The following is a 13,544-nucleotide window of genomic DNA, read 5'->3' as shown; positions in this document are numbered from 1 at the left end:
CGGCCCCCTCTGCCTCTCCCTCTTCAGGACGCTTTTATCCACACATGCACCACTTCCTGGGAGAGGCAAGGTAACTCAGCAAAAAGAGTGTGGGTTTTGAAGTCAATGTGACATCTGTTTGAATGAGCTATGTGGCCCTGGGCAGAAACTGAAGCTCTACTTCAGGCTGCCCATTTAGAATGCAAATAAAATACCCACAAGTGCAGGGTTATTGCGATGACTGAAGAGGCTGAGTGTGCAAAGCACTTGACCCAGCACCCGGCGCTGAGAAAGCTGTCAATAAACAGCAGTTACTATACTAAATACTTGCTGGTTTGGCGAGCAGGAGAAGGGAAAGTTCCCCACATTCATTTAGAGTTAACAGGAAAATTCTGTTTAAAAATACTTTACAACAAATAAAGATTATATAACTGGCTGCCTTCTAAACTGATATACTATACACAGTAATTATTCCTAAAAACTTGATCAGTATTTGGAAGTATTGCATCAGTTTTGTATAAACATCATATGAGGGATGAGTCAGACAGCCTGACCACCTCAAACCACAAAGAGCCTACACCTTCATCACTACAGCACCCAAGGACCATGATATGTTCTCCAGGGTCACTTGTATTTTGAGATTAATTTAATTCCTAATGAAACTGGAAAGAGTGAAGCATAAATATCCATATGCCTCAACTATCAGCACTTGGGTTATACAGTTCATTAAACTGTTCAAATGACACAGACAATCAGCATTCCCATTCAGCTACAGGGCATGTCATTTTCTCTCCCTACACAGTGTACTGACTTCTTTGAAAATATTTTACCCAGCTTATACATTAATGTGAGGTCCTTGACACACTCCAACTGAGTAGTGAGACATAAACAACCAATAGACCTGGCTTCAAGTTAAAAATTAGCCTGAGAGCATGGCCTCAAAGAATTCTGAGGAATAAAAAATAATTTTTTTAAATGCAAAATTTAAGATATTTTACAACAGAATTGTTTAGCTATATAAAACAAACCATGGACCATTCAAATTTTATTTCCTTAAAAATAAAAGGTTATTGTTCATAATGTAGTCATAAATTAAACTCTATCTGACTCCATTGTTAATGGCTTTCCCCTATAAAGTATATTAACTTCGTTTGGAGTCTAATATACACAGCTTACTCGTAAATTAAAGGTCCCAAACTGTCTCCCTTCCCCAAAAGTACTTTTTTCCTGCTGAGACAGGAAAACAGATAATAAACTGCTGCTCTATCTGTCCTCCAACAAAAGACTTGGTCTAAAAGGGCCACTTTCTAACAGCTTGTCTACTTCAACATATCAAGAAGTAACTACCCAAGGTATATTTGAGGTCATTCTACTTTTCTGAACTCACTTTGACAGGTACTACAATACTTTTAAAATTTTAAGTAATCTCTAGTACATTTTGTCCTTTTTCATTAAGAATCATCTAAATTTCTGTTCAAATTTTTTTTTGCTAATACAGTCTTTCAACACTGCATAGGCCAAGTCTCACATTACGGGTTTCATACAGTTAAAATTCCTATTAACTAGTATAAAACATAAGTGTACAAGGAGAAACTTTTTATCAGTTCAGTTCAGTTGCTCAGTCGTGTCCAACTCTTTGCAACCCCATGACTGCAGCATGCCAGGCCTCCCTGTCCATCACCAACTCCCTGAGTTTACTCAAACTCATGTCCATTGAGTCGGTGATGCCATCCAACCATCTCATCCTCCGTCATCCCCTTCTCCTCCCGCCTTCAATCTTTCCCAGCATCAGGGTCTTTTCAGATGAGTCAGCTCTTCGCATCAGGTGGCCAAAGTACTGGAGTTTCAGCTTCAACATCAGTCCTTCCAATGAACATTCAGGACTGATTTCCTTTAGGATGGACTGGTTGGATCTCCTTGCAATCCAAGGGACTCTCAAGAGTCTTCTCCAACACCACAGTTCAAAGGCATCAATTCTTCAGCGCTTAGCTTTCTTTATAGTCCAGCTCTCACATCCATACATGACTACTGGAAAAACCACAGCCTTGACTTAGACAGACCTTTGTTGACAAAGTAATGTGCTGTCTAGGTTGGTCATAACTTTTCTTCCAAGGAGTAAGCGTCTTTTAATTTCATGGCTGCAGTCACCATCTGCAGTGATTTTGGAGCCCCCCCCCCAAAATTAAGTCTGTTACTGTTTCCACTATTTCCCCTCCTATTTCCCATGAAGTGATGGGACCCGATGCCATGATCTTAGTTTTCTGAATGTTGAGCTTTAAGTCAACTTTTTCACTCTCCTCTTTCACTTTCATCAAGAGGCTCTTTAGTTCTTCACTTTCTGCCATAAGGGTGGTGTCATCTGCATATCTGAGGTTATTGAAATTTCTTCCCCCTAATCTTGATTCCAGCTTGTGCTTCATCCAGCCCAGTGTTTCTCATAATGTACTCTGCATATAAGTTAAATAAGCAGGGTGACAATATACAGCCTTGATGTACTCCTTTCCCAATTTGGAACCAGTCTGTTGTTCCATGTCCAGTTTCTAACTGTTGCTTCCTGACCTTCAAACAGATTTCTCAAGAGGTAGGTCAGGTGGTCTGGCATTCCCATCTCTTTCAGAATTTTCCACAGTTTATTGTGATCCACACAGTCAAAGGCTTTGGCATAGTCAATAAAGCAGAAATAGATGTTTTCCTGGAACTCTCTTGCTTTTTCAATGATCCAGAGGATGTTGGCAATTTGATCTCTGGTTCCTCTGCCTTTTCTAAAACCAGCTGGAACGTGCAAGTTCACGGTTCACATATTGCTGAAGTCTGGCTTGGAGAATTTGGAGCATTACTTTGCTAGCGTGTGAGATGAATGCAATTGTGTGGCAGTTTGAGTATTCTTTGGCATTGCCTTTCTTAAGAATTAGAACGAAAACTGACCTTTTCCAGTCCTGTGGCCACTGCTGAGTTTTCCAAATTTGCTGGCATACTGAATGTAGTACTTTCACAGCATCATCTTCCAGGATTTGAAATAGCTCAACTGGGATTCCATCACCTCCACTAGCTTTGTTCGTAGTGATGCTTCCTAAGGCCCACTAGACTTCGCATTCCAGGATATCTGGCTCTAGGTGAGTGATCACACCATCGTGATTATCTCGGTCGTGAAGATCTTTTTTGTACAGTTCTTCTGTGTATTCTTGCCACCTCTTCTTAATATCTTCTGCTTCTGTTAGGTCCATACCATTTCTGTCCTTTATTGAGCCCATCTTTGTATACATGCTGATATTTTAACACTCCTTATGACTACAATCTATGGAATATTATCCATTTTTTTCTAAAGCCAAGTAACAACCCTTCTTAACCCCCTAATTTTAAGGTTCTCTGAATTAACCAGACACAAAGAATTATTTGTACTGTGAAGCCTTGAGAAAAAATGAGAAGGAAATTCATCAAAAACAAGCTAAAGCAATACTGAAGGAGAACAAAGGGAAGTAAGTGTATAAAATTCAGTCTCTATCAAAGATAACACACGTCCACAAAGCCACCTTCAGGACCCCACTGGGTGCCCGCTTGTTCTGCAGCACTTTCACGCCAGATGCCTGCAGAGCACACAGCCCACCTCCAAGGTCAGCTTCTCCAAGAGGCCAACCCTAACCGTACGGAACATCACCAGCTGGTCCATCTACCCCCGTCACTTTTAATTCCCCTCACGTTCTATTTCTCTTTCACTGAACTCACCACAAAATATTACAAAGTGTTTTTATTGTCAGTCTTCCTCTCCTCCCCAATAAAATGTTAAGCCCCCAAAAGGCAGAGATTTTTGTCTGTTTTGTTCACTGATGCATCCTCAGTGGCTAGAAGAGTGCTTAGAACATAGTAGGCACTCAGGAAATGTCGAATGAATGACGATGAACAATGAATACACAAGTGTATATATACAATGAACACACTCAAAGCAATATATTTTTGGTTCCCACTGGACATCAGGTAAGACTAAACTTTAATTAGCAAAGAGGTCATGTAAATAAACATGCACACAGGGATACAAATCCCTACATTTCTCCATCCACCGTCTCCCACTCTAACACGTAATTACCTGCATCTCCCAATGGAGCACAGAGCGATGGGGTCCCCCACCACGGCAACCAGGGACTGTGCTCTTGTGATGGCGGTGTTGAGGAGCTTGTAGTTAGACAAAAAGCCATAATCCAAGTCCTCTGTGGAATCTTCTAGCAGCTGCTCTTTCTTTTTAATTGGTGTCTGTTTATGTTTACAAGTATGCCTTGTACGTACTGTGCTAAGAAACAAAACTCTGAATTGCTTTCCTACAACAAAATAAGAGAGGATCGTTATTCTGAACCAGTGATCTAATAAGAGAATTTCATTTTTAAAATGTTACTGCTAAATAACAGGTGTTGTTAAGGATGTGGAGAAATTGGAACTCTTGTTCAATGTAGGTAGAAACATAAAATGGTATGTAAAGAGGTACAGAAAATAGTATGGCCGTTTCTGAAAAATTAAACATAGAATTAACATATGATGCAGAAATTCCACTTCTGGAAATAATTTCCAAAATAACTCAAAGAACTGACACCAGGAGGAAGCCTTGAGAGCCCAGTTTATACCCTTTACCCCAGATTCTTTATTACATTAACATATCTATCCCTCATTCTGTGACCAGCCTCCACATATTTGAGTACAGTTTTAGTGTCAATTCTTAGTCCTTTCTTCTCCAGGCCAAACAATCGTAGTTCTTTCAAGCATTTCTGACTCCACATGCAGGTTCTAGACCACTAACTAGGCTAGGTCTTCTCTGGATGCTTCCTGGTTTACTAGCAGTATTCTTCCTAAAATGCACACCCAAATTCTGCGTGATCTGAACGCATGGTACAGTGGAGCTATTCCCCCAATCCCCACCGTAATTTAGAAATTATTATTGGATATTCCCATGGAACCTAATATTGTACTTGGCTTCTCTGGCACTCACATTATAGTGCTGCTTTACTTACTTAAATGCACAAATTTCATAGCAACTAATCACATGAAAATTTTTAAGAGTTGCTTTATTCACTTAGAAGTTAGATAAAGAACGCACTATGCCTTTAATAAGCTATGCCTATGCCTTGCTCGACAGGTGCAAGTTTTAAAGAATGCTTATGAAGAGATGAGTCTTTGGTCTTGGATACATATAGTGGATACATACAGGGAGAGGGTGGTGGCACTGTGGTGAGTCTTTGGTCTTGGATACATATAGTGGATACATACAGGGGGAGGGTGGTGGCACTGTGGTGAGTCTTTGTCTTGGATACATATAGTGGATACATACAGGGAGAGGGTGGTGGCACTGTGGTGAGTCTTTGTCTTGGATACATATAGTGGATACATACAGGGGGAGGGTGGTGGCACTGTGGTGAGTCTTTGTCTTGGATACATATAGTGGATACATACAGGGGGAGGGTGGTGGCACTGTGGTGAGTCTTTGTCTTGGATACATATAGTGGATACATACAGGGGGAGGGTGGTGGCACTGTGGTGAGTCTTTGTCTTGGATACATATAGTGGATACATACAGGGGGAGGGTGGTGGCACTGTGGCTGCACCTGCAGCACGCCACCCACAGCTCTAGTCACAGAAGAAGAAACTTGTTCCTACGTCTTCCCTTCAGATACAAACATTAATAAGCATGTACATGAGCTCAACGTTTAATTGCCAATGTTGGCATGAAAGAACTTGATGTGAAATGAATACACAAATGCTTGTCCAGAAATCTTGAAATCTAAATATCAGAAGTGCACATACTTTGAAATTTAAGCATTTGAATAACCAATTCATTTCAATTAATAGTTACCTTGAACATTGAGCACCCTTTCTACGTTAACATCAGATAATCTCTTTTTTCGAAGTTCGGCACGTATCCTGAACACCTGGTCTGCATATGGAGTCACCACACCAATACTGCCATCATCCAACTTGCCCCACGCTACTGGCCACTTCCTTCTCAGCTCTTCCACACGCTCCACCACTTCAAATACCTTTAAATAAGCATACACATAGACCTATCAAAGGTATCAAAAAAATACGGTAACTGAAATAGATGTACAAATGATCCCATATCAGCAAATGTCAGTTTAAAACAACCTCTAAATAGGAGTACTGCTTTGCTGATACGCACACAGGGAGAATAAAAAATTTTTATTTACATTTCGAGCAGTAAATTTCTACAACACTGCACCCAGTGAAAACATGGAAAGCAGAGAAAATGTAACTGGCAGTTGGCTCCCACCCTTTGCCTCACCTCCATTCCTATATGAGGACAGGTTTGACTTCCTACCTGGAGAGAAGGGCATGAAGCTGGCAACCCCACTGAGGAAACAGGGAAGCACGTTCCCACATCACTAGCATTTCTCAGTCCATCTCTGCAGGTCAAGCCAATGAAACCACCAGACTCCCAGAGTCAGGGCCTCCCATCAGGTCTCGGCAGTACAAGGGCTAACACCACCTCCATCCCCACAGACAACTCAACAGAGCAGCCGAGAGCTGGGGGCCCCAAACTGCAGCTGGGATGAGCACACACCTGGATGGAGGGACTGATGTTCAGCAGTCACTGCCTTCCAGCAGCTCAACTTCACCCAGGCCACTTCAGGACCAGTGCAACCAAGCCATACCACATTTCACCCATTTGAATTCTTTGGACCCCACTTACTGAATCATAACATGGCTTTTAGTGTAGTTCAATCTACTTTAACGCAATGAATTGATCAGTTTCAATGCTTGGCACAATACGTGATAAAATGATTAATAAAACAGGTTCCCTGTCTGCTAAAAGATCACTGTATATTTAGAAAACAGTGTCCTAGTTTAAAATGGATATATAAGGCAAGCTCAATAGAGGGTCAGGCAAGAGTCTAAGGGGAGAGGAAGGAGATAATTTTTAATATATTTTAAATACATTATTTATTCACTATTTGTCAGTAACATCTATCCAAATTTATAAGAATGACTATACAAAAATCTGATAGTTTTACTCCTTTTAAGAACTTGAGGATTATTGGCCAGGATGCAGCTCCCACTTGCAGATATAAATTCAAATGAATGACAGAGGAATAGACTCCAGTCGTCCTATTGCTATAATGAAACAGCAGCAAGTGAAACAAAGACTGTCTAAGGACTCTGGTGAGCCCGCTGGATTGAAAACAGCATGCTCTCAGCACAAGCATGAGGAAGGCGGGTCTGAGTCTCCACAACAAGGAGCAAGGGCAAGCTATCTCGCCCAACGCATTAGGTGTGGTGGCGTGTGAACGGTGGGGCCACAGCTCTGCTGACCACCTCTACACACTGCCCCCCGACTAAGCAACACAACCATTTCGTCTCTCCCCTGCCCTTTACATCGTAAGCAGCAGAAAACTGCAGTCAAATTACATAGACTTGGAATGCTTTGAGGATTCGGGGAGCCTCTCTCCTAGACAGACTCTACCAAGCTCATCAAGGTTAACAGAAAATCATCCAAAGTCTCTGGAGATTAATCAAAGAGTTTACAAGAAACTGAGAAGCACTGTTTCAACAAAACCTACAGGAAGTCAGGGTGTAGAGTGGAAGGCTGGGCACTCAGGCCCGGGACTGCACCCACTCTCCACAGCAGAGTCTCAAGGACCACGTCAGCGGCCGAGGGGCAGCCCTATCTGCTCGTGCTCCCTGGGCTGAAAGAGCTACTCCAAGCGTCTTGGGCAGCAGCGGAACATCAGAGATCTCCTTTTCCCAGCAACGTGCGGCAGAAGGCCTGTGAGCAATTAGCAGCACTTGGGCAGCACCTCCTTCTCCTCCCCTTCTCGAGCCCTGGTCTGCAGCGAGGACCTGAGTGGATGGTGGGCGAGGCTGGTGGCCTTCTCTGCTCAGACAGGACGTGTCACAGGAGAGCTGATCGGGTGAGCCCGGCAGCCAGGTGGCAGCTGCCACCTCCTGCAGCTTCCGAGGACAGAAGACCCACTCTGTAGACTCAGCAGCCAACAGACAACAGCAGACCTTGCCTTCCAGCTCTGGGCTGCAGAGGGCCCACTCTCCGGGACAGCAGCTCCTGGATGGCAGCACAGATTCTACACACGTGACACTCAGAGCTCCTTCTGAAGGACAACGCAGTGACATGGCCGGTGACGAGCAAGTCCACACCCTCCTGCAGCAACGGTACGAGTTCTGCCCCGGGAGATCAGAGCGAACCTCACAAGGCAGCGCCCTCCGTCCCTGCCGAGGGACCAGCCTCAGCTGGACCGCACTGCAGAGTGACTGATGCCTCGGGGAGATGAAGAGTGAAATAATGGAGATGAAGAGTTCACCAGAGGGCCCCAGCAACAGATCTGAGCTTGCAGAAAAACAGACTAGCAAACAAAAATATTCAGATAGAGATCCTGCGATCTGAAGACAGAGCGGGGATGGAAAAAAAGACAAAGCCTCAGAGAAACATGGAACACCATTAAGCTCACCAACATACTGAGAGACCCAGAAGAGATAGAAAAGAGCAGAAAAAAAATTCAAAGAAATAATGGCTAAAATTTTTCCAAATTTGATGAAAAACTATAATCAACACATCAAGTTCAATGAGCTTCAAGTAAGATAAATGCAAAGGGATCCACAACCAGACATACCATCGTCAACATGGTGGGGGTCACAGACAAAAGCAAGCCTTGAAAACAGCAACAACAAAACTCATCATCTACAAAGAATACCAACAAGATTAACAGATGACTTCTCATCAGAAACAATGATGGCAATAAAGCAGGAGGAAAGCATACTTCAGTGTGCAGAAAGAACTCAAACTATAATCTAATATCCAGCAAAACTACTTTCCAAAAATGAAGGCAAAACAAAGACATTCCCAGAAAAACAAAAACTGAAAGATTTCCTTACTAGCAGACGTGCCCTAAAAGAAACACTAAAGTTCTTCAGGCTGAAAGCAAGTGACTCTAGACAGTAATTTGAATCAACACAAACAAAGCATACTGCTAAACTCAATTACATGGTTAATTATAAAAGATGGTAAAACAGTGTATTTATTCTCCTTTCTCATTTTAGCTGACTTTCCAGCCAGCATTTTCCAACCTGAGTGCAAAAGTAATAAAGGAAACCTTTAGAGCTATCTGTCAATATTTCAAAAGTAAAGAAAAGTTTACCTTTTCCTAAAATTAACTGGCCCAGACTAATTAAAATGCCAAGTTGCTTTGCTTCTGGCTAGGATTTTACCAAATGGGTGCTGTCAATTTTCTTGTACTGACTTCTAACTCCAGGCCTCTGATCAATTTTAAAAGGGAAAGATGAATTATTATTACATAATAAAAGCCATTTCTCTGTAAATAAAATGAGTAAAGCATGGGACTCAAGGGAGGAGATGGAGATAGATATCACAGATCAAGAATCATTGCCCTAGTGACCAACCATGCACACTGCCTCCCCTAGGCTTCCTGAAGTCCAGAACTCCACTCCCATGTGGCAGCCAGAAACAAACCTCAGGGTCTCTGGTCTGAGACCCTGAAGACACCAAGGTTTTTGTCTTCTGCCTGATCTGACCCCTCATACTATCCACATTTTCTCTAAACTTAAAAAGTCAGAACTGTAAGAGAACCATATAAGTTGTAGCACATGATGGGTTAGCGACATCGTCATCCGTGTGACCTCTTGGAGCACAGGACTCCTGTCAAGTCTTACACGTTTAAAGTTGATACCTGATTCAAGCGTGCACTATAAAATGTGATCATAGGCCTTTTTAGATGGCTAACAATAATAACCTATATGAAAACACCGACTTTTAAATTAAGCTCTGTACTTCGGCATAAGACAGAATGTAAACCAAAATTTTTGTTTCCCACGGGAGATTTATCTTAAATCAATGTTACACAAAAAAGAATAAACCTTCATACCATTTTTATGTAAATCAAGTTAACACATGATAAAATATCAGCCCAAATTTTAAATAAATGCTTAATCAGACCAGACTTGCTGACTGCAAAAATGTTGGCAATTTGCAAGAACTAAGGTACCTCTGCATTATTATAAAAAGCTGTGCTATTTTTCTCCTGTACATCTTCCCCTCGTGCTGTAAAGAAGGTTAGTGGGTAGAACTCCTTGTGTGCTGGTTGCTTTCCACTGGCCATCAGCTTGCCCTCATAGAAGAGCTCAGAGGTGTAACTGCAGAAAAATACCAAAATAAATAAATAAGTAAAAAGTAACTGAGCTCCAAAATTAATTTTACCCATAAGAAACAAAATTTACCAGTCAAATCTAATGTTGCTGTATGCCCATAGTTAATTTTAATCCAAACATCTAATATCCATGATGCTAAGACTTCCTCCGAAACTAACCACAGCAATACAAACACTGTAGGCTCCTGGTATACCACCGCTATATGAACTGACCCGGGGAAGGCACGAAGCCAGATATAGAAAGAAAAGAAGAAATAATGACAGTTCAGTTCTAAATGAGAATGTTGCTCCGTAAGGAAATTTGCTAGCTGTTATGGTTCTCTACACTACAATTATTTTAAATGCGTATTTGACTTATGTGGCTCATATACTTTTGCAAACAAAGATCTACAGACGCTGAAACAACACACATAGCTGAGGGTCATTCCATCTCCAACAGTAAAATGAACGCTCTTCACTGAGGGAGGCGCTGCCTAGTACTCGATCCATCACTGACTGCAGCCAACGGCCGGCAACAATAAACGAGTCACATGTTGAGATAAAGATAAAAGCCATAGTTAAATCTAAATTTACTTTTCTCTCTCCTGTTGCTTTCACAGAAACCTAAAAATGATTTTCCCACGACCGCCATAATCAATATTATTAAATTACACTAAATTTGAAAAAGTCTTAAGTATTGGTGGTGATAGGGGTTGTTGGTCTGGATGAGGCTGGAGGGTACTCTGGCCTGTGGCTATTCAGTGAGCTACTGCTCAAGATACTTTCACTTTCAACGATGCATGCTCTACTTAACAGAAACCTTTTAAAACTTTTGTTACTAATTTCATGGCTTTCCTTCCTTCCTTCCTCCCTCCCATCCTTCCTTTCTTCAAAACCGATTCCTCGCGTAACACAGCCAGACACATATTCATAAACCATTATGCAGTCTGTCAATAAGTTTGCTTATCATATCATGTAGTTTTACATACACATTATGTATTCACTCACAGAAAAAGGTGTTATAGCTAGCAGAAACTGAAGATTTGTCTCCAGAACAGCCCTGCTATAGAAAATTACAGCTAACTCTTACTGCTGCTGCTGCTAAGTCGCTTTAGTCGTGTCTGACTCTGTGCGACCCCATGGACTGCAGCCCACCAGGCTCCTCTGTCCATGGGATTTTTCAGGCAAGAGTACTGGGGTGGGTTGCCATTGCCTTCTCCAAGCTAACTCTTATGGTATAACTTTTACGGACATAAAATTAAAAATAATTTGCAACACTAGGGATGCCATGTAGCTCTGCTGGGAATAACCTGTCCCTGGGACAGTGCTGTGCTCAGTCACCTCCCACCAGGCCACAGACAGCACGCCAGAGCCGGCAGCTCACACCTACTTGATGATAGCTTCGTGGGAACGGTAGTTCTCGCACAGGAGGATCCTACAGGGAAACTCGGCAGGGTAGTGCTCATAGAGTCGATCAAGTAACGACACGTGAAGGTTCCTCTCCCTGGCAAACTCGCTGTAAACAAAAGGACTGAGCTGTAACAGATAAACACATGGGAGAAAATTTAACTAAATATACAAATAGTATTCTTATTAACATACTTATAAAAAAATCCACCATGCTGGAACTTCTGATATACTAAATCTCAGCATGCTGAATGTTGCAATAAGCAGAGTCAAACATAAATTCTAGGAAAAACTTTACTACTATAAATAATGAGGCTAAGTTTTCCAACTTTTCCTTCCAGTATGTCAACACTAACCTTAAGTTTCTGTATCTAGGTTAATAAAGGACTTCTCTGACTTAATAATAATTAGCTACTACCTTAGTAATTTTAGGAATGTGACCCATTGTATCACTGGTGGAGTCAAACGACTGTTTCACTAAAATTAATCAACTATTTCAAATGGTAAGCTGGCAACATATACAGCCTATGACTAAAAAACTTTTTAATAATTAGCAGAAAGCCATACTTATCTCGTAAAGTGTAACGAACCATTCTCGACTCTAACTTAGACGCTAAGAACAAAAACTAAACTACTTCTGGCAAAGCAATGAACAGAATTTGTTCCTCTACATTCAATTCTTTCATAAAGGTCTGGACAACTACAATACTCTATACGTTCAATCAATCAACTGTGACAAAAGAGAAAGAACCTTAATTTGCATCTTTGTACAACTGATATTTTATTAGAAAAAACTGTAATTCTCTTTCATATATAGGTATTAATAAGATCAGAAAAGTTCCTTGAGATTTTGACTCATTTTTTATTTTAATTTCCCATGTAATGAAAATTTAACGCTTCAGGAAAACAAATGTTGGGGACAGGAACTGGGGAATCATAGGGAGGATGATTTAAATTTATTCAGTCAAGAAAAGAATCAAATATTCCTACTGTAGAGAACTGAAATTCAAATGAACAAACATGAAAATGCTAACACTGATAACTTTATTCATTCTACTCTCTATCCAAAGGAAATAAGGTGGTAGGATAGCAATTTTCCTTCAGAAATACCAACATATTTCACTATTAGTACTGAAACATTTAAAGTACTTGAACTGAAACGCATGGCACAATTTCATAGGATGCTTTAGAAAACAAACAAGATATGAAACATCAAAACCTAACACAAGCTCCTTCTGACACACTGCCTTGGAGGGACCCACCTGCATGTGGTCGCCAGCCAGGACAACCCGCGTGTGTCTAGTCGCTAGTGCCAGAGGCATGATGGTTTCACACTCCATGGCCTGGGCAGCCTCGTCTAACAAGATGTGAGTGAAAAACCCTACAAGGCACAGGGCAAACACAGGACAGCACATTACAGCAGCGGTAAAGGGAAGAAGTCCTTTCTTCTCTGTTAGGGGAAGAATTCAGAGGCCTAATTTCAGAGCTCTGAGTGCTTTAATGCCAATCCTCAATTTAGAGGCCTGTATGTACATTTCAGTCATTATTTAGAAAACAGAAGTTGAAAAGAATAACTATTTTACTCAATAATAGACAATAAATGGCACCTGGACCTCCTGGCCTCCAGACTAACAAGTTCCATCACTGCATGTGAAAGAGGCTTTAGAGTTCAAGATAGCAGCTGCTGCTGCTGCTAAGTCGCTTCAGTCGTGTCCGACTCTGTGCAACCCCATAGACAGAAGCCCACTAGGCTCCCCCGTCCCTGGGATTCTCCAGGCAAGAACACTGGAGTAGGTTGCCATTTCCTTCTCCAATGCATGAAAGTGAAAAGTGAAAGTGAAGTCGCTCAGTCCTGTCCGACTCTTCGAGACCCCATGGACTGCAGCCCACCAGGCTCCTCCGTCCATGGATTTTCCAGGCAAGAGTACTGGAGTGGGGTGCCACTGCCTTCTCCGCAAGATAGCAGCTCTCACCACAAAGAAAAGCTAGCGATGAGACAGTGACAGG

At 41.7% G+C, this 13,544-nt stretch overlaps 1 protein-coding gene across 6 annotated transcripts in view; it reads right to left on the bottom strand.

Moving 5' to 3' along the window:
- The window catches only part of HELZ (helicase with zinc finger), a 151,022-nt gene that overhangs the window by 54,305 nt on the left and 83,173 nt on the right, over nt 1-13,544 (bottom strand). For all 6 annotated transcript variants that reach the window (XM_055574942.1, XM_055574939.1, XM_055574941.1 and 3 more), the window contains 5 exons: nt 12,800-12,918; nt 11,521-11,666; nt 9,990-10,137; nt 5,813-5,996; nt 4,061-4,289 (listed from right to left, as the gene is read on the bottom strand). In XM_055574942.1, coding sequence (XP_055430917.1) covers nt 4,061-4,289; nt 5,813-5,996; nt 9,990-10,137; nt 11,521-11,666; nt 12,800-12,918 — 826 coding nt within the window. The remainder of the gene's footprint in view (nt 1-4,060; nt 4,290-5,812; nt 5,997-9,989; nt 10,138-11,520; nt 11,667-12,799; nt 12,919-13,544) is intronic.

Source organism: Bubalus kerabau, chromosome 4 (assembly GCF_029407905.1).
Source record: "Bubalus kerabau isolate K-KA32 ecotype Philippines breed swamp buffalo chromosome 4, PCC_UOA_SB_1v2, whole genome shotgun sequence".
Taxonomy (NCBI): domain Eukaryota; kingdom Metazoa; phylum Chordata; class Mammalia; order Artiodactyla; family Bovidae; genus Bubalus; species Bubalus kerabau.
The sequence above is the reverse complement of the archived record's forward strand: the minus strand, read 5'-3'. Positions and strand labels throughout refer to the sequence as shown.